The sequence below is a fragment of the Phalangium opilio genome, unplaced genomic scaffold (genome assembly GCF_054372755.1).
Source record: "Phalangium opilio isolate 3A_F unplaced genomic scaffold, DU_Popi_V2 ptg000344l_1, whole genome shotgun sequence".
Classification (NCBI taxonomy): Eukaryota; Metazoa; Arthropoda; class Arachnida; order Opiliones; family Phalangiidae; genus Phalangium; species Phalangium opilio.
In genome coordinates this window covers 2,153,882-2,173,816 of record NW_028324227.1, presented here as the reverse complement: position 1 = coordinate 2,173,816, position 19,935 = coordinate 2,153,882, and the positions used below count along the sequence as shown (strand labels likewise).

General features: G+C 38.1%; 4 protein-coding genes across 4 annotated transcripts; 3 read left to right on the top strand and 1 right to left on the bottom strand.

Moving 5' to 3' along the window:
* Positions 1-144: 144 nt before the first annotated feature.
* Positions 145-9,958, top strand: LOC149610046 (transmembrane protease serine 9-like). The gene is made up of 13 exons (XM_089859749.1): positions 145-492; positions 554-656; positions 1,513-1,982; positions 2,447-2,541; positions 2,623-2,729; positions 3,260-3,531; positions 3,596-3,747; positions 4,688-4,844; positions 7,807-8,303; positions 8,370-8,536; positions 8,607-8,878; positions 9,413-9,567; positions 9,648-9,958. Exons 3-13 carry the CDS (start codon positions 1,907-1,909, stop codon positions 9,807-9,809), a joined length of 2,112 nt encoding a protein of 703 aa, XP_089715875.1. The 5' UTR covers positions 145-492; positions 554-656; positions 1,513-1,906; the 3' UTR covers positions 9,810-9,958.
* Positions 9,959-10,111: 153 nt separating this feature from the next.
* On the bottom strand, positions 10,112-14,231 carry LOC149610045 (transmembrane protease serine 9-like). The gene is made up of 13 exons (XM_089859748.1): positions 14,192-14,231; positions 14,030-14,081; positions 13,613-13,890; positions 13,322-13,473; positions 13,136-13,248; positions 12,840-12,892; positions 11,742-11,828; positions 11,581-11,678; positions 11,358-11,409; positions 11,241-11,292; positions 10,897-11,174; positions 10,362-10,516; positions 10,112-10,276 (listed from the first exon to the last, which is right to left on the bottom strand). The coding sequence occupies exons 1-13, from the start codon at positions 14,229-14,231 to the stop codon at positions 10,115-10,117; spliced, it is 1,572 nt and encodes a 523-aa protein (XP_089715874.1). The 3' UTR covers positions 10,112-10,114.
* A 1,100-nt stretch (positions 14,232-15,331) lies between these two features.
* Positions 15,332-17,888, top strand: LOC149610044 (chymotrypsin-like elastase family member 2A). The gene is made up of 7 exons (XM_089859927.1): positions 15,332-15,549; positions 15,612-15,695; positions 15,923-16,093; positions 16,713-16,761; positions 16,820-17,094; positions 17,260-17,414; positions 17,483-17,888. Exons 1-7 carry the CDS (start codon positions 15,516-15,518, stop codon positions 17,633-17,635), a joined length of 921 nt encoding a protein of 306 aa, XP_089716053.1. The 5' UTR covers positions 15,332-15,515; the 3' UTR covers positions 17,636-17,888.
* A 695-nt stretch (positions 17,889-18,583) lies between these two features.
* LOC149610043 (SKA complex subunit 1-like) lies at positions 18,584-19,669 on the top strand. The gene is made up of 4 exons (XM_089859936.1): positions 18,584-18,838; positions 18,909-19,129; positions 19,201-19,370; positions 19,442-19,669. Exons 1-4 carry the CDS (start codon positions 18,632-18,634, stop codon positions 19,591-19,593), a joined length of 750 nt encoding a protein of 249 aa, XP_089716062.1. The 5' UTR covers positions 18,584-18,631; the 3' UTR covers positions 19,594-19,669.
* Positions 19,670-19,935: the final 266 nt, after the last annotated feature.

The following is a 19,935-nucleotide window of genomic DNA, read 5'->3' as shown; positions in this document are numbered from 1 at the left end:
AGTTCTCTGCACTAAGCTTTTTTTATCGTATTTCATAGATCATGGCAACACGGTTTAATCTTGTTAAACATCTCATGGTGGTACTTGTACGAAAAAAAGCCTACTCCAAGTTATAAAACCAGTTAAGATGTGAAGCTGCTTGAGGTTGGGCTTCTTGGCCATGCTTTATTAGTATTCTAAACTTCAAATTCCATCAAATAACTCGTTTCTGGTTTCTCGCTGTCAAGAAATGGGTGAAGAGAGGAGAAAGTGAAAAGAGGCATTGATCTCTAAATCTTCGATAACGTAAAAACGTGAGATATATTCACGGTCAAGAAAATTAAATGCTAAATGAGAAAAAAAAACCAAGTTTCGGAAATTCCTGGAGATCATTCGCCTACATTCAAGGACTCTCGAATAATTAAGTTAAGCCCTCGGGACTAACAGTTTCGTAGGAATTAAACAAAAACATTAAAATTATGGCAAAACAAACCGTTATCAGATTAATTCTCGGTACGAATTTAAGTAAGCTTCGGTTCCAACTACAAGTCACTAATTATCTTTTTTGATATAGGCCTAGATGTCCGTCATAACAGCAATTTTGAAATGAAAAAATGACTAAACTATAAAGGGGAAAATACCCATAACATAAAGGTCTGCGCCCTATCAATTACTAGGTAAAAACAGTAATCATTGCGTTATACTATAGTAAAATTCACGTCGAAAATATTTATTTTTACAAACCATTAAAAAACGGAAGGTGGTTTATTTGGTTTATTCGCGTCGTATCTGTTAATACGTATTATGTACAAATGGGAGCGGGCAGGAAGCTGTAATTAGTAAGCCATCCATTTATATATATATCTATCCAAGAACCCATTAAAGTACTGAGAACTGTCAAAGATAAAATTGGGCTGTATAGTGCTGTGATCTTCTAATATTTATTTATTTCACTATTCGTTGTTCTCTACCCATCAATCGCTTCCATTCACTGACAAGCGTATATTGGTTGACACAATGGAAAAATATGAGCTCATGGAATTCTAAAAGGCCTGTTCGTACGTTCTTGAAGCTTACATGGGTTTTTGATTAAGGTTAAATTTCTGTTTGCCTTAGCCTTCTATTCTGAAATTCAGTCAGCTTGATAATTGCAGTTTCTCAAACAAAATGGTCCAAATTTTTTAGTATATTAGAAGACGTGTAGAGCTAGACTTAGAAAACGTCCAAGATCAGCAAATACAACCTCATTCTTTATTCATTCAAGTAACTCGAAAAAGTTTAATTATATGAATTATGAAAACAGTGCCTGGGAAAATATTTGGATGAAATCGACACGTGAGTGGTCCTTCCGAAGGGGGTTTTTTATGGTAATATCATCACGAAGGGCAATGTTTCTGCCTCTCTTTCGAAAGAGACATTCAAATGAACGGGGGGTGGGTACTTGGGGAGAGAGTAATTAAGAGAGCGTTAGCGCTAAAGAGCCAATACGAAGTACGCGAAACAATCGTGGTTACTTCTTTTTCTCTCATTTAGCGAAAGCCTAAAAACTAAACAGAGTTGCCTTGTCTATCCATTACTTAACCAACACGAGGATGAAATCCGGTTTTGGGAGAAGCTCGCCGAAGAAGATTTAACTGGTGCCTATAGTAGATTGGGCAAGGGGATGGCAAAAATCATCTCATCTGGAAAAGTAAAAGGGATGTGGTTGTGGGAGAGATAAAGGGGGAATACGCCAACCAAAGCCAACCATCCTTTCGCGTCTCAGGGACCAGTGCTAATCCCAGCGTAATCGCGGATGGTATAATAGTCCGAATTTGCCAAAGAAATCAACTAGAACAACTTCGGATTTCGACCCCAGACACTCGAGTTTTAATTTTCCACCAATAAAAAAAGAGAGAAATTGCCCGCAGTTCCAAAAGTTCGCGACATGATGGAACGTTTTATGGAATTCATCTGGGCAATTTTGTTATATTTGGCCTCCCGTGGATTATTGACGGATTCAGGTAACAGATATATTTTCCCGCCATTAAACCTGCTATTAAACGAGTTAGGCGAAGCTATTCCATTATCTCTTGAATATTCAATAGTATGGTCATGAACGTGACTTTTTGTATCTCTGCTTAGCAATGTCCGTATGAGTTCTATACATTCTGGGGAAAATTGAATTTTTTCATATTATGCAACTCATTACTGATTGAGTGTATGGGAAGTTTAATCTGTCATTAAATATAGAGGGGAGGCCCACGCGTTTTGTAAAAAGAAAAATAATTCTCTTGATATTCTTGTAACGATGTAACGTAAGGTTTTACAGTTTTTCCTATACGGGCGTAGGTTTCGGATAAAGTTATTTTATACAAAAAGGTTAAAAATTATTATCAGAAAATCACTCGGCTAATTCATTCCTGTCAGTTTGTTTTAACGAGATTAGGTAGTTTGATTGACATTTCTAAAAAAAATTCTTGCACAGCTTGCGGCGTAAGTCAAGTATCGGATAATGATACGCTTCTGACTGGTAGAATTGTCGGCGGACGTGACGTCATACCAGGAGCGTGGCCGTGGCAGGTAATCTTCGTAATTAAAGAAATTAACGTCAGAGTTATAGTGCTAATTGATGGGATGGTTTTTGTTTCGCTTTTCACTCAGGTGTCTCTAAAATTGACGCATCCCCAGGCTGGAAAAATCGGACATTGGTGCGGGGGAGTACTTATCGATGAACAACACATTTTGACCGCGGCGCATTGTATCTTAAAGTAAGTTCCTGTCCCTCCTTTCAACTTTGAAGTATTGAATCTTTAGTGGTGTGAAATGTTATCCGTTGAAATGGATGACGCGTATCGAAAGATTTTGCAGTATATAGCAGGAAAAAATTAATGGTGCAGGACTCAGGTGGAATATTTATGAATAGTCGTCCACATCTCGAAGCTTCTTTCTTGCGCAATGTAAACGGAATGATAAAGATTCTATGTTATGCTTCTTTGTTTTCCTCTAAGTGAGACTGTGTGTCAGCTCTAATTTTGCGCGCCAAGGAAATATGTAAATTAAGGTGAATTGCTGTTAAGGTGGGAAGGATTGTGACTTAATTTGACGCCAGACTTGAATTGTAGGCGGAATTAGCTCGCGATGCTTAGACACTCCTGAGCTTACAGGCTCACAAATTACCATCTAAATTTGTTAAATTGGATACTGAAATTGCGTCATGGTGCAAACATTTTTCTTAAGCATGAGAAAAAAGCGAATGATGATTTGTGCCTAACATTTATGCTTAATTTTTGTCTCGCAGTCCATTATTCTCACTACCTCAACCCGTGTTTTGGAAAGCGGTACTTGGTGAGCACAATTTAAAGTTAACCGAGGGTAACGAAAAGAGTTCGAAGATATCGCATGTCCTGTACAACCCGTGGTACCGCGGATACGACAACGATATCGCCGTCATGCGATTGGCCGAGCCCGTCCAGTTTAACAAGTACATAAGTCCCATTTGTATGCCGGATGATGACCTTGAAGTTGAGAATATGTTGTGTACCGCAACTGGATGGGGGAAAATTGACTTCGGTAAGATAAGATTCGTTCAAAGGGTCAAAAATACGGTTTTTCATTTGTTTCTTTTACATTTTAGCGAAGAAGGCATCCAAAATTTTGAAAGAAGTTGAAATCACCGTCTTAGATAGCGCTGTCTGTGACAATGCTTATAAACCAACGTACGGTATCCCGATTAGAAAATGGCACTTATGCGCTGGAGCTCTGGAAGGTGGCAAAGGAACGTGTCAAGTAAGTTTTTGTTTTCTGCGCAATTCTAGTTTAGCTATTATAAAAGACCACGCTTGAGATTTGTTTTATTCGAAAGACCATGTAAAATCATGAATATTGAAACCAAGTCCCCTCTACAATATTTTTCCACGCTCAAATAGTACTGGCTAAGTAAAAAATTACAAAAAACAAATCATCGCCCAGTGGGAACCATACTTCCGGCCATGGTACACTGTGAACCAGATGACTAGTACCAGTAAAATCTGACAAATATTTCTGCCTTGGCGTAATATTTTATTGAAGGAATAGTACCATATATTCCCAGTCTGCTTGAGACCGCGTCACACTGGGGCCTGTGAGTCAAGTTAATGGCTTGTATTTTTTAGAGTTGTGGATATAATATAACAAACTTGAAATACGCTCTTTCGAATAAATAAGCCTGGTTATGTTAATCATGGCTAATCTCTCGAATATATTTAGGATATGAGTTACTGCTGGTGCTATAAGGAATACATACAGCTAATTGGAATTATTTTGTAGCTAGGCGGATTTTGTGGGAAGAGCTACACGAATTTTACATCGCGAATAATCTATCTCTCTGCATCTTGCGCCAGTGTTGCTACCAACCAATGAAATGACAGTTAGAAATACGTCAGAATTATGAGGCGCGACGGATAGTACTTAAGCCCGGCCCACAAGATCCACATAGAAATTAACAAGGGAGATATGGGGTCACAATGATTCCTGTTAGATGTATTTATTCCTGGTGCTATTATATAGGAAAATCACCGGGTTTATGTCAGCATGGACGCCAAGGATTGGTAGGCGATTTAAAATTTAGAGATGTTGTGACTCTTTTATAGTCCACTTCTTCATAGAGAGACAGAGAGTGCAATATGCGATGCCGAAATTAAAGCGGTTTCATAAAGTTAATCAATAAACTGTACTATCATTTTAACAGGGAGATTCTGGAGGGCCTCTACAATGCAAAATTAATGGTCAATGGACCGTCGTTGGTATCACTTCGTTCGGGTCAGGCTGCGCAAAGGCGGGTTTCCCGGACGTATACACAAGAGTATCCTACTACGTTGATTGGATAGATCAACAAAAAGAATACCCTTAATCTAACTAATTACGAACACAACGAGACTCTGGTCAAAAAACAACACTTATGGCGTATTGCATTCATTGTAACGGTGACGTATTAGGGTCCAAACCGACCGAGTGTCAAAAACGTTTTAAAAATTAACTATAGGAGAAAGTAACTTCAATACTTGAGTCCAGCAATCCTGAACAGTATAAATTCGGTTAATTATAAATTCGGAAGTCAAGATGGTAAACGTTTGACCCTTCGGACCAAGTACTCTAGAAAAGGAAATATTTAAAAGGAATTCATGGTTCAATGATTGCAATACGCTAAAATCTTATAGTTCAACTGATAGTTAGGGACCTAGAAAATAATAGAAGGAGAAATGGTATGAAACAAGTCGTTTTTGATTCCTTTCCCATCTATTGTCTCTAGTCTAGCTGAAGGATTATTTCCGAGATACAATGAATTTTTCCTCACATATCAAAATCTATAAAAAAAACCGAGTCAATGAATTTGTTTTAAAACGATAGTCGTTTCATAATGTTTTTAATTTTTATTTTTCATCAACGCTTCAAATACGAGTTCACGCATTGTCATCGTTGTTATTTAGCTAGGCTTTTTATTTTTTTAATTTGTTGTATATTCCTCTTAAGTTTTGTTAAATAAAGTATTTAAAAGAAAAAATTTACATAGGTTCGAAGAAGTGTTACGCAAGTTTCGCGCATTTTTTTACCACGCGATTTTTTAAGAAAGGGAATGTCCGACCGTGACCTTAAACTCGAGACTTGAAGGAAAATTTCTCTGTTGGGTGGAGAAAGAAAATTAATTTAGCCAAACATAACCACACCTTTCTAATCGTCTTAGTACGCTGTTGGAGCGATAATAGTTTTTGATAGTTTGCCAAAATCTTTTTCCAAGGTAACGAAACGGGAGCTGAACCATCGGCCGGCGAAACTGCCTGAACGGTCTTTCAACCTTGTGAGTAATTGTTAAGATGTGTTAAATGGGGTAATATTTTCTGGTACTCTGAGATTAAAAACTCCATTTTACATCCTTACGAGATTGGATTAAAGATGAATATCAAAAATACTAGAGTTTTCGAAACAAATAACATTTAAATTCATTTTACCTTTTTGAAGTGCATGGGGTTCCGTTCCTTGTTGTGGATTATGCAAGAGTCCTACTTCCCAAAACTAAGAGTAAATATTGATTCATCACAGATTAGAATAATTAGAGGTGGTTAATTTAGCTAAAACCTCTCACTTGGGTATACACGCAATCCTCGACCATACTGTACAAATCATTTACGTGGTGTTTCTAAAAGGTACGTCAGAAATTAAGGGTGACATTCTTTAGGTGATTTTTGAAATGATATAATTTTCAAAAATTTTCGACATGGGAGGTATTGAAAGTCCTGAACAAAATTTAACATTGAATTAATTAAAGCAGGCCCGAATAATTAATTTAAGAAAACTCTGGCTACGTTTTTGCCTCAGAAAACACCCCGCCTGATTAAAGAATATTTATGAGAAGCTGGATGTACCGAGTAATTTAATTTAATACCTTTAAAAACTGTTTACAAACACAAAGTTTTGGAAATTTATGCAAATTTTATTCGGTGTAGCTTCCAAATATTTGGGTAATTTTTCTTGCCGTCCTCGCAGTGATCTCTTTGAGGTAGTCGATCGAGATCCGCGTACATATAGAGCTTTAAGTCTATAAATTGCAGGAGGCTCGCCCTTGGTATTCAAGATAGAAAAAAAAATTAATTTGAGCTTCACTGAATACGAACGTTATACATTGGTTACCACAAGCTGTAGTGGTGTTAAAGTGAAAGAATTCTCTCTCTAAGGTGGTGGCATTAAGCTACCACGGAAAAGAAAAGAAAACTATACCAAAAACAAAAGTTACATATCTCTATTCTGAAAACATACATATTGTAGTAACGAAATTAAGTTGAATAAATTAGAAAATAATCAGCCTCTTTTATTTCATTGAGAAGTAAGTTCGAAAGAATTGAGATACTCAGCTGTAGAAACCACAAGCGACTTGGGTCGAGTGTTCCACGTTCCTTTCTAAATAATTGCTGAAATTCTTCAAAAAGGAAATATTTTATTTTCATTAAGTGTGAAAATGTGAGTGAAATCACGTGAATTTTACTTAGTTTTGCGCATCTTGTTTAAACAGAACCTATGAAGGTATATTTTACTAAATTTCCTCCGAGGTGGTATCGGAAGGGGTCGTCGGCTTCTAGACGAGAGGAACCACGCCCCCCTCAGTCATCTCTTCTCGAGACTAGACTGTATAAAGAGAAAGTTAAAAGGGGGTCGTCGATCGTCGATCTCTTCGAGATATTGAACTCGAAAAATCTCCCGGGCCGATTCTTTTTATATGGTTAAGCGCGGACCAATATCGTTGAAAGGCATTAATTTGCCATTTATTTTTCTCTCGAATTACGTAAGGATATGTGAATTTTTTTCTTCTTCTTTTCCATAGATAAGATTCGGGGAAAAGAGTTGAATAGGGGAAGAGAAGTAGATGAGAAGTGATGGGATATGACAGGATACGTTCCGTGGTGTTCGTGGTGTTTTTGGATATCGGGGAAGCTGGATAGGTAAAGCCGGTTTTGTCTTAGCGCCGAATAGACTGATACCATTTTTTTGTCCACGCGAGCATCGACTCTCGGAGAGATAGTGAAAGGGGAAGGCGTTCACCGACTCCTAACAAAACCAAACGGACAGTAGCGAAAAGAGCTCAAAACGAACGCGACCAGACATGGTGACCATTAGGACGTCTCTCGTTTTCTACCTTCTAGCTCTATCGGCCCTAGGGACTTTCGCTGACGAAGCGGGTGAGTTGTCTCCCACTCTTCATTTTTCATCCCTTTCGGAACTTGTATAGTTATAATTAGAGCAATTACTATGGGCAATTCTCCATTTTTTCGGTGGGGTTTCATCTGAGGAACTAGTATAGGAAGTCGTATTTTTTAGGAGATGCCAATAATCCACCCCAGGGCTCCGTCCTAGATGAAGTTTTGGGGAAAGCTCCAGACGACAAGACTGATGAAAAGTTTCCTTCCGATTGGCCAAAGGTTCCAGGTGCTCCTGGTTCCGGTTGGCCATCAGTTCCTGGCGGGGTAGGTTTTAAGCCCCCAAAAGAACCCGGTCAAATTGGTCAAAACCCAACACCGGCACCAGTAGTTACTCAACCTCCTACGCAGGCACCAACTCAAGCACCAACCCAGGCCCCTACTCAGGCGCCCACTCAAGCACCAACCCAAGCACCTACGCAGGCTCCCACTCAAGCACCAACCCAAGCACCAACTCAACCTCCAACTAAACCTCCAACCCAGGCCACTACTACAAGGAGACCTACAACGACGCAAAAACCATTCGTTACGACGCCATCAAAACCACCTCAAAGTCCAACCGTCTCTCCTACAACCCAGTGTGGACAGAGCAGTCACACTACCAATCACTTTGCCGCGGTCAGTACAACTTTTGAAATTTATTCTTTCTTAGGCCTCTAGTGTGTAAACCGTGGTTTTCCATAGGCTCTAAGCGGACGTATAGTCGGTGGGGTTGATGCCCAAAGAAACGAGTGGCCATGGCAGGTATCGCTCCTCCTTATGCACCCAAGAACGGGAAAGCCTCAGCACTTCTGTGGAGGCGTCATTATCACGGAAAGACACGTTTTGACTGCGGGTCATTGCGTCAAGAAGTAGGTTCCACCATAAAAGTTTTACTATAAAAAATTGTCGCTTATACTTGACCCTCACCAACACTCGTAGCCATCTCTCGGTTATACCTAATCCATCTATGTGGAAGGTTAGAGCCGGAGAACATCACATGAACCAACAGGAGGGCACTGAACAAGAATTAACCATCGAGAAAGTAACCCCATATCATGGCTACTTTATGTACGACAACGACATAGCCATTTTGAAGTTAGCCACCCCTATAAAGTTCGGAGTCGGTGCGTCCCCCGTTTGTCTACCCACGCAGAATATGGATGTCACGGGAATGAAATGCGTAGCTACCGGATGGGGAAAGCTTGACTTTGGTAAGTTGATTATTCCATAGAAGCTGGTATATTTACTGGAACTCTTTATTTGATGGTTAATTGGTTAAACACTTTCTCTGAGATAAATCGCTATGAAGATAAATTAGAACTAGTGACTACAGTAGGTGCATGTGGGAAGTTGATGGTAAATTATTAAGCACCTTATATAGTACGTTGAACTTTTGTAGTATAGAAGGTTATATAACAGTTAGGCTAATCAGTCCCTTACGTGCAGCTAGTGGATGGGCAAGCTCTCTGTTCACTTTAGTAATCAGGGTCAGAGAAAATTTATATAAAATTTGACCTTTGCTATTTCTGCGCCACGTTTGGCTTTGAGATTTTTCCTAAAAAGCACTTTTACTTGTCTCTGAAACCCATAATTAGACGTTAAAATTTCTAATTGATTTATTATTTTTATAAGGGACCAATGGTCTGCACGTAACTTTGAAAATTAGGCACGAATCTTATCTATATTTTATTTTTCACTTAAATTACCTTTAATAACGACCAAAACTGACATTAATATCTCTTCAGAAATGGTTCCAACGTCACCAATATTGAAAGAAGTTGAATTGGACGTCTTTGACAATAAGGTGTGCGACAATGCCTATAAACGCCGTTACTCAATTAGCATACGAGAATGGCATTTGTGCGCCGGTACATTAGTCGGAGGCAAAGGAACTTGCCAGGTTTGAATAATAACTTCTTATTTTATGCAAAATTGTAATTAATTAGTACCGTGCTATAAAAATTTCATTTTAAATCGTAGGGAGATTCCGGTGGACCCTTCGTTTGCAAAGTCGATGGCCGTTGGCACGTCATGGGTTTGACATCATTCGGAGCCGGATGTGCCAAACCTGGATACCCAGATGTTTACGCCAGAGTGTCCCATTTCATTCCATGGATCCAACAACAAGTTGCTAGAATGTAAAGCCAGCTAACCAATCAAAACACTGCTCTTATTTATTCATTTTCTCAAACGTCCTCAAAATATGCATGAGTCTATACTTCTAATTTCCTTACATCAATATAACAAAAATTCCATGAAAATCGTCTATTCTATTTAAATTTCGATGATATAAGTATAATTCCGACGAATTTTTTAAATAAAAAGTTATTGTTTTTTATGACAAAATTGTGCATTAATTTATTAAAAACAAATAGAATAACAAATTAAACAGTTAACAACTTTTATCGCGGCCACCCAAGCAGTAACGAGAAAGCGAGGAATGAATGTTATTTTGTGGCCATGACCGTCTGAATCCATCCGTGAAAGTATGAAACTCTCGTATAAACGTCGGCGAATCCTGGGCGAGCGCAACCTGGACCAAATGAAGTTAATCCAGCGACGTACCATTTGCCTTTATGTAAGCAACTCAATGGACCACCGGAATCACCCTGTTGAGAAGGTTAGTGTCATTATTAAAAAAGTTATAAGTGTCTCATCATGGTTCCATTATTATGATGAATTACGTTAAATTACCTGACAAGTACCCTTTCCACCCACGAGAGTTCCAGCGCATAAATGCCAAGGTTGTATATCAATTTTGAAGTTCTCCTTGTAAGGTTTCCCACATTTTTGATTATCGTAGACTTGCAACTCGACTTCTTGTAGTGTTTCAGCCGCAGTCGGAATATCTAGTTATGCAATAACGGTTATAGATATAAATTTCTTGCAAAATTAATTCATGAGCGATTGTAATGCAAGGAGAATTAAAGAATTATGTTTCAGGAAGAACCAGGAAAAAATAAATGCGACACAGGGAATCGTTCTCTCCCTGTCTCCATGCACAGGGTAGAGATTGAACCATGGATAGCTTCGACCATGGTGACGTCAATACAAGAACCGTTAAGATACGCTGTGTCACATTTATTTTTTCCTGCAAGAATCCATAAAAGACTTTGTTCGAATTATCATCGAACGTTCTCGTTCGATGATAATTCGAACAAAGATTATAAGCTTATGTTAGGGTATTATCAAAGGTTTTTCATTCAATAAACTTTACGTCATCACATACCAAAGTCAAGCTTTCCCCATCCACTAGCTATACAAGTGGCGTCCTTAAACGTCATTTCCGGCGTAGGTAGGCAAGCGGGTTGCATTACGTCATTGTATCTAAGTTTCTTCTTTAGTTTAATAACGGCTATATCGTAATCGTATTTTCCGACCTCGTAAAGATGATAGACGCTAATTCGACTGACTGAAACATTCTTGCTTTCCTTCTCAAATTTTAGAATGTTGTGTTTCCCCAGCCTTATACGCCATAGAGTTGTTTCGGGTGTCTCAAACAGAGCGCTGATTTGAAATAATAATAATAAGTACTTAGCTAGCCTGAATCAATCCTTGAATGTTTTTACTTACTTTTGGACGCAATGAGCAGCGGTTAGGACAAATTGGCGAGCAATTAAAACGCCTAGAAGGAGAAGGCATTTATGTAAGTAAGCGTGTTTGTTTTAAGTATATAAAAACTGGTCTTACCTCCGCAAAAATGATTGATGGTAACTTTAGGATGCACCATCCTCATAGATATCTATAAAAAATCAAAGTAGCAAAGAGGTTAACGTACATAACTCTCAATACCTCTCGTGAAATTTTCAATGCTTTCTTGAACTTATTATACTTGAAACTTAATAGTTCAATCAATTTACGTTTTTTGTAAGTGACAGCGTAAAACTTAATATAATCGATGAGTAATTATTACCTGCCATGGCCATTCGTTGGGAATAGCATCCACTCCTCCAACGATTCTACCAGCCAAGGAATCAAAATGATCGTCGTCATGTTTACTTTCGCCACATTCTTTTCACAAAGAAAAATATTCTAAGTTTAATTAAGACAATCTTGGAGGATTCGTAAACTAACCTTCCTCTTCTACGTATCCATTAACGGAAATAAAAAGCGCGCAGAAACTTAACAAGTACACTACTGTCACAGTCGTACACATCTCAACTTCGCGGTGCCGAAGTCACTAACAAGAAGATCAGAACTTAACAAAAAATCATCTGATGGTACGTCTACTTTTATGAATTGAGAATGAAGTTCAACGACGCTCGCGCGACTCTGTCCCGCCCTTTAGACTCCCACTTAGATGGTAACTGATAGTAACAGGAGGCAAGGGGCAAACCCCTTCACTAAGTACTAACCAACTAACTTGGACCATCCTGAACTAACGTCTTATATTACTAACTCCGTCAAACCGGCTCCATTCTCTCAACAAATTAGAAAAAAGGTTAATAAAAATGGTAGCATCTGCTTATTGGACATAAAGTAATTCCACGGATCTTGTGAAAAGAAAAAAAAAAAGAAACAAAGTTTTCGGAGAACCTGTTTTCCCTAATATCAACGCAAAAATATTTCACTTTCTCCTTTTTTCTTAAGGTAGCTGATCGAGTGTTGATGCAAATAGTAATTTACAGTCGATGATACCCTCTTCCCGTACAATGTCATGTATTATGGATGAGATCCACGTTCCGGGTGGGTTGAAGAAGGGATTAGAAGAGATATAGAGGTACCAAGAAGGCTCGAGGGTAACTAGGCGTTATTGACCTGATGGTAGGTACTTGTAGGAATATCTCAGGAGACTGACTACCCATAACCCATTACAAAGATTTAATTAATAAGAATCTACGTGGTTACGCAATGACTAACGCGTTTATTTTTGTGACAGACGTATCCACGCGAAGATATATCCCTCCCATTTTTCTTCCTTTTTGTAATTTATATCCAACGCATTTGCGACATTCAATTTTTTTCTATTAACTTTTGGGAAAAGCTAGAGAGGTTCAAGGTCTATTAATTTATATAAGACATTGTAAGGATCCTTGAACTCGCTGCTGTATAAAAAAGGGTGGAGATGTTAATGAAAGTTTTGCAAGGACGTTTAGAGTTTTAAACCTGGTTGACGGGATTGCATGTATGTATAAAAATAAAGTAACTCTTTTTCGTTTGGAAAACAAATTTATTGGGAAAGAATATCCATTTGTGTCAAAATCCAGTTGTAAAAGTATGAAACCCTGTGGATGAAAAAAAATATTCCATTAATCCATTATATGGGTTGACCGTTTCCTATGCTTGTCCAAGGGTTACTTGGAAATACTGTGGAAGTGACGAAATTTTTAAGCATATATTTCTTCCTGGCTTTCATTTTATAAAATAGTGGACGGACTGCGAATGGCAAGGCCAAGTGGTTTAAAAATTTCGTCTTGTAATACACGCTGATTTTCCATCTGTTTTGTCCTTGGGATGGATGAATTTACCTGGCAGATACGTCTGGATAATCTGGAGCAGCACATCGTTCTCCAAACGAGGTTAGACCAGCCACATACCATTTGCCATCATGAAGACAGTTAACTGGACCTCCAGAATCGCCCTAAATAATGAAATAAAAAATAATAATTAAACCCTCCATTATGTACCTATTTCAACTTCATCAATTCACATACAATACAAGATCCTTTTCCGCCAACCGAAACACCGACGCAAAAGTGCCATGGTTGAATTGTAATATTATGTTCCCTGTAGTGTTTATTGCATCGGTCTCTGGTAGTAACTGATAAATCCACTTCTCGAAGAGTTTCGGGAATTGTGTAATTTTCTATACAGTTTAACGTTTCAATATATATATATATATATATATATATATATATATATATAATATTAAGTTTTCAACATTTCCAATATATATATATATATATATATATATTGGAAATGTTGAAAACTTAATATTATATTACCGTATTCCATCCTTCCCCAACCAGTGGATACGCAATCGGCGTCTTTAAAGGTCATGACCGGTGTTGGCAAACAAGCCGGTTTGACCTTGTCAGAAAACTCGATTGGCTCGGTCATTTTAACCAAGGCAATATCGTAGTCGTACTTCTCGTGGGTGTATAAGTGATAGTAGGAAATTGCGCTAACCGTATTGTTAACCTCAGATTCTTCCCAGCTAGAAATGTTGTGTTTACCCAAACGAACTGTCCAGACACTGACATCGGGTTCCTTAAACCGATTACTGAGACAAAAGTTTGAAAATAAATAATTTGTTCATTAAATATAACATAGATTCCCGTGTAAGATCGTAGTCTTCTTAAAGCAAGGTCTGACATGGTTACACGGCAGACCGAACAGGTCTACAAAAGATCGAACCTTACTTTTTAATGCAGTGAGCGGCAGTCAAGAAAAATGAAGGATGGATCAAAACTCCTTTAAAAAATTAGATAATTATACTCCATCCAAATTTTGCGACAGACAACAAAAGAAACCGGGTTTGTGAAGTAAGAGCAAGTAGAGAAAATGGCAAACGTTTTACTTACCTCCGCAATAGTGCGGGACTGTAAAAAGTCCCTGAGTCATTTTTAAAGAAATCTTTGAGAGTATACCATTAATTAAAAGAAAGCCTTTAGTGAAAGCAAATGCGCAATACGAATACCTGCCATGGCCACTCGTTGGGCAAGGTTTCCTGTCCCCCAACAATTCTTCCTTGTAAGGTGTCCCAATGGTCATCATCGTGCAAACTCTGTCCACAAACTTAGAAAACAAGGCGGTCGCTGAATATAAGACAGTTAAATATTTAGAGCAGATTATTAAAGGCAGTAACCTGACTCGTCCAAAGCGACGGGCAACGCGGTGGTAATGTGAAAAACTGAAAATATTATCCATGGAATCATCTTAGATGTTTGAGGATAGGACAACCCTAAACGTACTAATGTAAAAACTTGAAATGTCAGCTAAACACTCTTTTTCTCTTCCGTTTTTGCTCTTTTAGGGAGGAGGAGTTCTGGGGGATGTACAGAACCAGAATAGCAACTAGTTTAGAAGAAGATGTACAGTATTTAGTAATGTTTAACTTGGGTATTCAATGGGTTTTTATTCCGAGGATACGAATTTCGCCATTTCATTTGGGGTTGTCTTTGCCATTTTGAACCAAAGGCAATAATGAATTACCCAGTACTATGTTCTACCTCTTGCATAGCAAAGGTCACTGATCTTGAAGCCTAGTTCAAATCATTCATTTCCTTTTTTAGTAAAACTAAGATGTATTGTTGTAGAGTGTATATAATTGATCTGTTTGAAACAAGCAACCCTTTTTATTTTTTTCTAAAAATAATTTCGCGTCAACATATTATTAAATTTTTAAGATTCCATAGCCAGATTGGCGTCTTTCACCACACGGTAGCAATTAATTTTTTTATTTTTTTCATAATCTGTCATAAAGATGCCCCACCCAATTCTTCCAATGCATTTTAAGAGATTTCTGATGAACCCGTCCTTCGACGTTCCTTCCCTTGGAATTGAACTTGAAAGAGCGTATTAACCCTTTTTCTGCCTTCGTTTCGATACGGTCGTTACAACCACGAAGATCAAAAGCGAGAAGACGCCAATTAGCTATTGGTTCTTAAATATCACGTGGCTCTCTCTCCCCCCACGTTCTCGAAATTATTCTTCGAAGAAATTTAAGATAGCAAGAATAAAAACCATCTGATGGGTTGATATAACATTTTCTGTTAGGTTGATCATTCTTTTTTTTCTTGGAGAAATTGTCAACTTCTATCTCTTCGCCAGGTTTTTTAAACCTTTCAGAACTCAAGGGGAAGAATAATTTCATGATGGTGGACGCAATCCGGTTTTTCAAAACGAATGAAAAAGGGTTTTGGGAGGAGTTCCGAAAGGGGTAAGAAAAAATCGTAATAAATAAGTGGTCAAACGCCGATCGACGCCCGAGATTTCCTCCAGAATCATTCCAGAAGATGGGCTCTTTAGCGATTCCGCTCTTCGTGGCGTTTCTAATTCAGTTTGCCGCTCTCGTTAATGGTCAAGGTAAAGGATTAGTTCACCAACAAGGAGGTTGAAAGGTCACGTATTTCGTAGTCTAGCAACCTCCCCTTTCTTGAGGGAAAGTTTTTCAAAAAGATGTTAAAACTTTATTATTTACATCAATTAATCTCCCTGGACGGGAGTAGAGTTGAGGACAAGCCAGTTTAGTTTTATCTAGACGGGAGAATCTAAGTAGTTGAAATATTAAAGACATTTTTATTTGCACGTAGTATGCGGTCGGGGAAGTAAACATTCCGACGTGCATTTTCGAAGCTGGGGTCTAGGAGGACTTTTGGAAGGAAGAATTGTCGGTGGCGTTGTCGCTCAACCGAACGAATGGCCATGGCAAGTTTCTTTGTTGACCAACAATGGAGGAGGGATGCAACATTGGTGCGGAGGAGGTTAGTCAAATACTTAATATCTACTTTCAACTGTTTTGGAAAGAGTCAATATCATAAACAAATCTTTCAAGCTTGTTCAAAATCGAAGTTATATAAAGAGTAGTTCTGAATGTTTTCATTGTATTCCGCTTAATTACCCGGCTGCCTAGTATGATATTTTTACCTCGACAATTTAACTTGTTTTGATTACCCGGCTTTGTAAATGTTTCGCTTTCGTCCGCGAAGAAAGGCAAGTAAGACATTTGACGCATTTAAAGCTCGACTAGCCGAAATAGTTTGTTTTCGCGTACTAACGTTACAACCAATAGAAAACGTCAAAAGTGACGTAGTTCATTCATAGAATAAGGCTTGTCAAGTTGTCAATGACAAAACTAAGGATGCCACATTTTGTAAATGTTTCTACATGCGCGACTTCGGTGTACGACGTCCATTATTTTATTGATCTTTTAAATTACACGCGTAACAATGGACTTTTACTTCTAATAGTGAAAAAATGGGCCTCCTTTAGGAGTACTAGGGTCAGTAGAAGTGGCACATATCTGAACGCGTTTTTGCTCCGCGGTTTTATTTCTTAAATATTTTCCTGATCAACTTTTTAATTTTATTTCCTTACATCTAGCATTGATTGGAAAGCAACTGGTACTGACGGCGGCTCATTGCGTAAAGAAGTAAGTCTGATAACTCTGGTTGTGGAAGATTGTTTAATAATTACTTCTATTCTGACAGTTCATTATCCGCCGCTCCTAATCCATCGAGTTGGATAGTTAAACTGGGAGAACATTATATGCAAAGTATCGACGCCAAAGAACTATCAATGGCAATTAAGAGAATCACGCCCTATCCCTCCTATAACAAGTTTGACAACGATGTTGCCGTTCTAAAACTCAAGCAACCCGTAGTACTCAATGATGCCATCCAACCGATATGCCTTCCGAAACCAGGCATGGACTTTACCAACGCCAAGTGTGTGGCTACTGGATGGGGCAAACTTGATGGATCCGGTATGTTAAAAATACAATCTCAATTTCGATTCGCAAGATATCTTTCTTCCGATCCATGAGTTCCTAAGCGGTGTTAGTCCTCGCCCGTGTTATGGGCCAATGTTTAGAAAACCTTGACGTGACGTGCTCTGAACACGCTATAATAATAACAATATTCAAATTTAGGTTATTCCACAACATCGAACGTTCTCCACGAAGTTGAACTTCAGATCTTTGACAATTCGGTTTGTGATAACGCATACAGGCCGCGTCATCAAATACCAATCAGAGAGTGGCACTTATGCGCCGGTACGAATAACGGAAGGAAAGGAACTTGTCAAGTAAATGAGATAGACTTTATTCCTTTTACAAAATTCAGTTCCTCGGGTAATTTTGGAGTTATTTTCAGGGGGATTCCGGTGGTCCTCTTCAATGTTTGTATAAGACCCAATGGTACGTGGTCGGAGTGACTTCCTTTGGATCGGGTTGCGCCAAACCAGGTTTCCCGGATGTCTTCAGTCGAATCTCTTATTTCTCAAACTGGATTAGGCAGAACGCTTAAAATAAGGACCTTGTGATTTCTAAAATATTTGTGAAACCCTCTAAAAGGGGTTTTGACGCGGCCGTGGAATGTACCCGAAAGCTTGTACCCTCTGGGTCTGCAAGATGGAAGGACTATTGACCTCCATGAACTGCCAAATTTTCCCTTCCAAATTTTCGTTCCTAATAATTGTATATTCGTTATCTGTAGAGCGCGTCGTTATGTTATTGTATATAGTGAGATGAGAAATAAACATTTGTCAACAAAAATATAATGGATTTTATTTTGTTTGATATGAATTTGCTCGTTTTCTTCCCTTAATTTTGCTGAAGCTTTTTTTTTTTTATTTCAACATTATAGGTATTATCAGAAGAAAATTCTTCTGGTATTATCATATCTACAATAATTTATTTCGTATGAATTTCCTTGTTTTCTTCCGTAACTTTGATGTTTTTTAACGAGTAGTGATAATTTTTCTTGTGAAGGACAAATCTCTTATTTTACTTCAAAAATAATAACAATTTATGTTACATTTTGTGTGTTAACGTTCACGATCGTCCTCCTAAAATATTACTCCATGGTGAACCAAAATTGGGAACGGTCCGTTCAAACCAGGCTGGGAAATAAGCATAATTTTTAAACTAGTCCTTGGGACCAGTGACCCCCTAGTTTCCGAAATAATAAACTGGTCTCCAGACTGGTCCCCACCCTTGTTCTCCTATAGATTTGCAATTAATAACCTAGTCATTGGGACCAGTGACCGTCACGTTTTGAATTAAGAAAGTGGTCCAAGCTATTAATAAACTGGTTTTTGACCTGTAAACCTGTCTTATTTCCTAGCCTGGTTCAAACGTCATTTAAAAAATATAAGCTGACAGCATTTTAAATTTTTGGCGCCAACCATAATCCCTATATATAGGCGGCGTATTAATAAAGGGTTTTATTGTTGTTGTTTTGCACCACCAGTACGGTTAGGTTTTGTTAAATAAGAAATTTATTAAACTAATTGTCGTAATTATGGAGAAAGATCAAATGGAGATACTAAATGAAAAATTTGGAGTGCTGAGCAGAGCCTATGAGAAAGTTCGAAAATCGATCAAAGATAATGAGATTCCAAAATCAGACATTGATGAGATGAATTCCAACTTCTCGGAACTAGAATTTTGGCTTGAGAGATGCAAAATGGCCCATAACAGCGACAGAGAGGCGCTAACTAGCATCCAGGTATGAAAGTTTCTTTTTCTTGTTAAAGTTTCATTTGTTCCTGGTATGGCCTATATTATTATTACATTAGCGTTCCAGAGAAGTCATTGTCGAGTCAAATATAAGACTTAAAGAGATCCTGAAAAAATCTCCGTTGCCTCAACCAATTCCTCAGGTAGTCATTACTTCTCCAGATGATATTAAAACCGAGGAAACTCCCGCTGAAGCTTCCGCGAGCATTCCCCAAAAAGGCAACGAAGTTCCAGCCCTAGTACCACATTTGACAATGGAAGAGTTTGTGACAGTTCCAAGGTAATTTATTTCGCAATTTTTAATTGTATGACTAAAAGACGCTGTAACCGATTTTATTTTATTCTTCATAGCTATATGAAAGGTCGTTTAACCCTTGGAAAGGTCAACCACTTTATAAATGAATTCAATAAAACCATCGCTACAAAATACAAGTTATTGAAAACACCAAGAAGTCAACTCAGTGCTGCCTCAATGATTAAGGTTCACCTTTTTAAGTCCCAAATGTGTGACGAAGTTTATGGTAAAAAATTTAAAACAAGGCTCTTCATTTAATTATTGAATTATTTTACCATAACAGCTTTTTCATAATAGGGCATAATTTTTGTACTGACGATGACTTGAAGGAATTTTCAAACGTAAAAATTGACCGTTCTGCCAAAAATTGCTTAATGATTATGCGACATTGTGGTAGAATGAGAGATGTCAGAAGTGGTTCCTTTGTTTTTCACGCCATTCACAAATAATTTTTTGTCAAGGGTCTTTTGAAAAATTTTTGTAATCATATTTCAATTTCAACTAAATTAAAGTTTCAATTTCTATTCCTAATTATTGAATTCGCCTTCGCATTATTTGAGTTTCCAAATAAGTTAGGGCTATTGTAATCCACCTTATTCCCTCATCTATCTATTATCTATGATTCCCTTTCGCCGGAAGTTAGGCTTAGCTCGGGATTCATGGGGGGTGAGTAACGGGAAGAAATTCGTCTGTCGTCTGCTACAAAAGCCAAAAATATGTACTGTAGCGGACGACAGACGAATTTCTTCCCGTTACTCACCCCCATGAATCCCGAGCTAAGCCTAACTTCC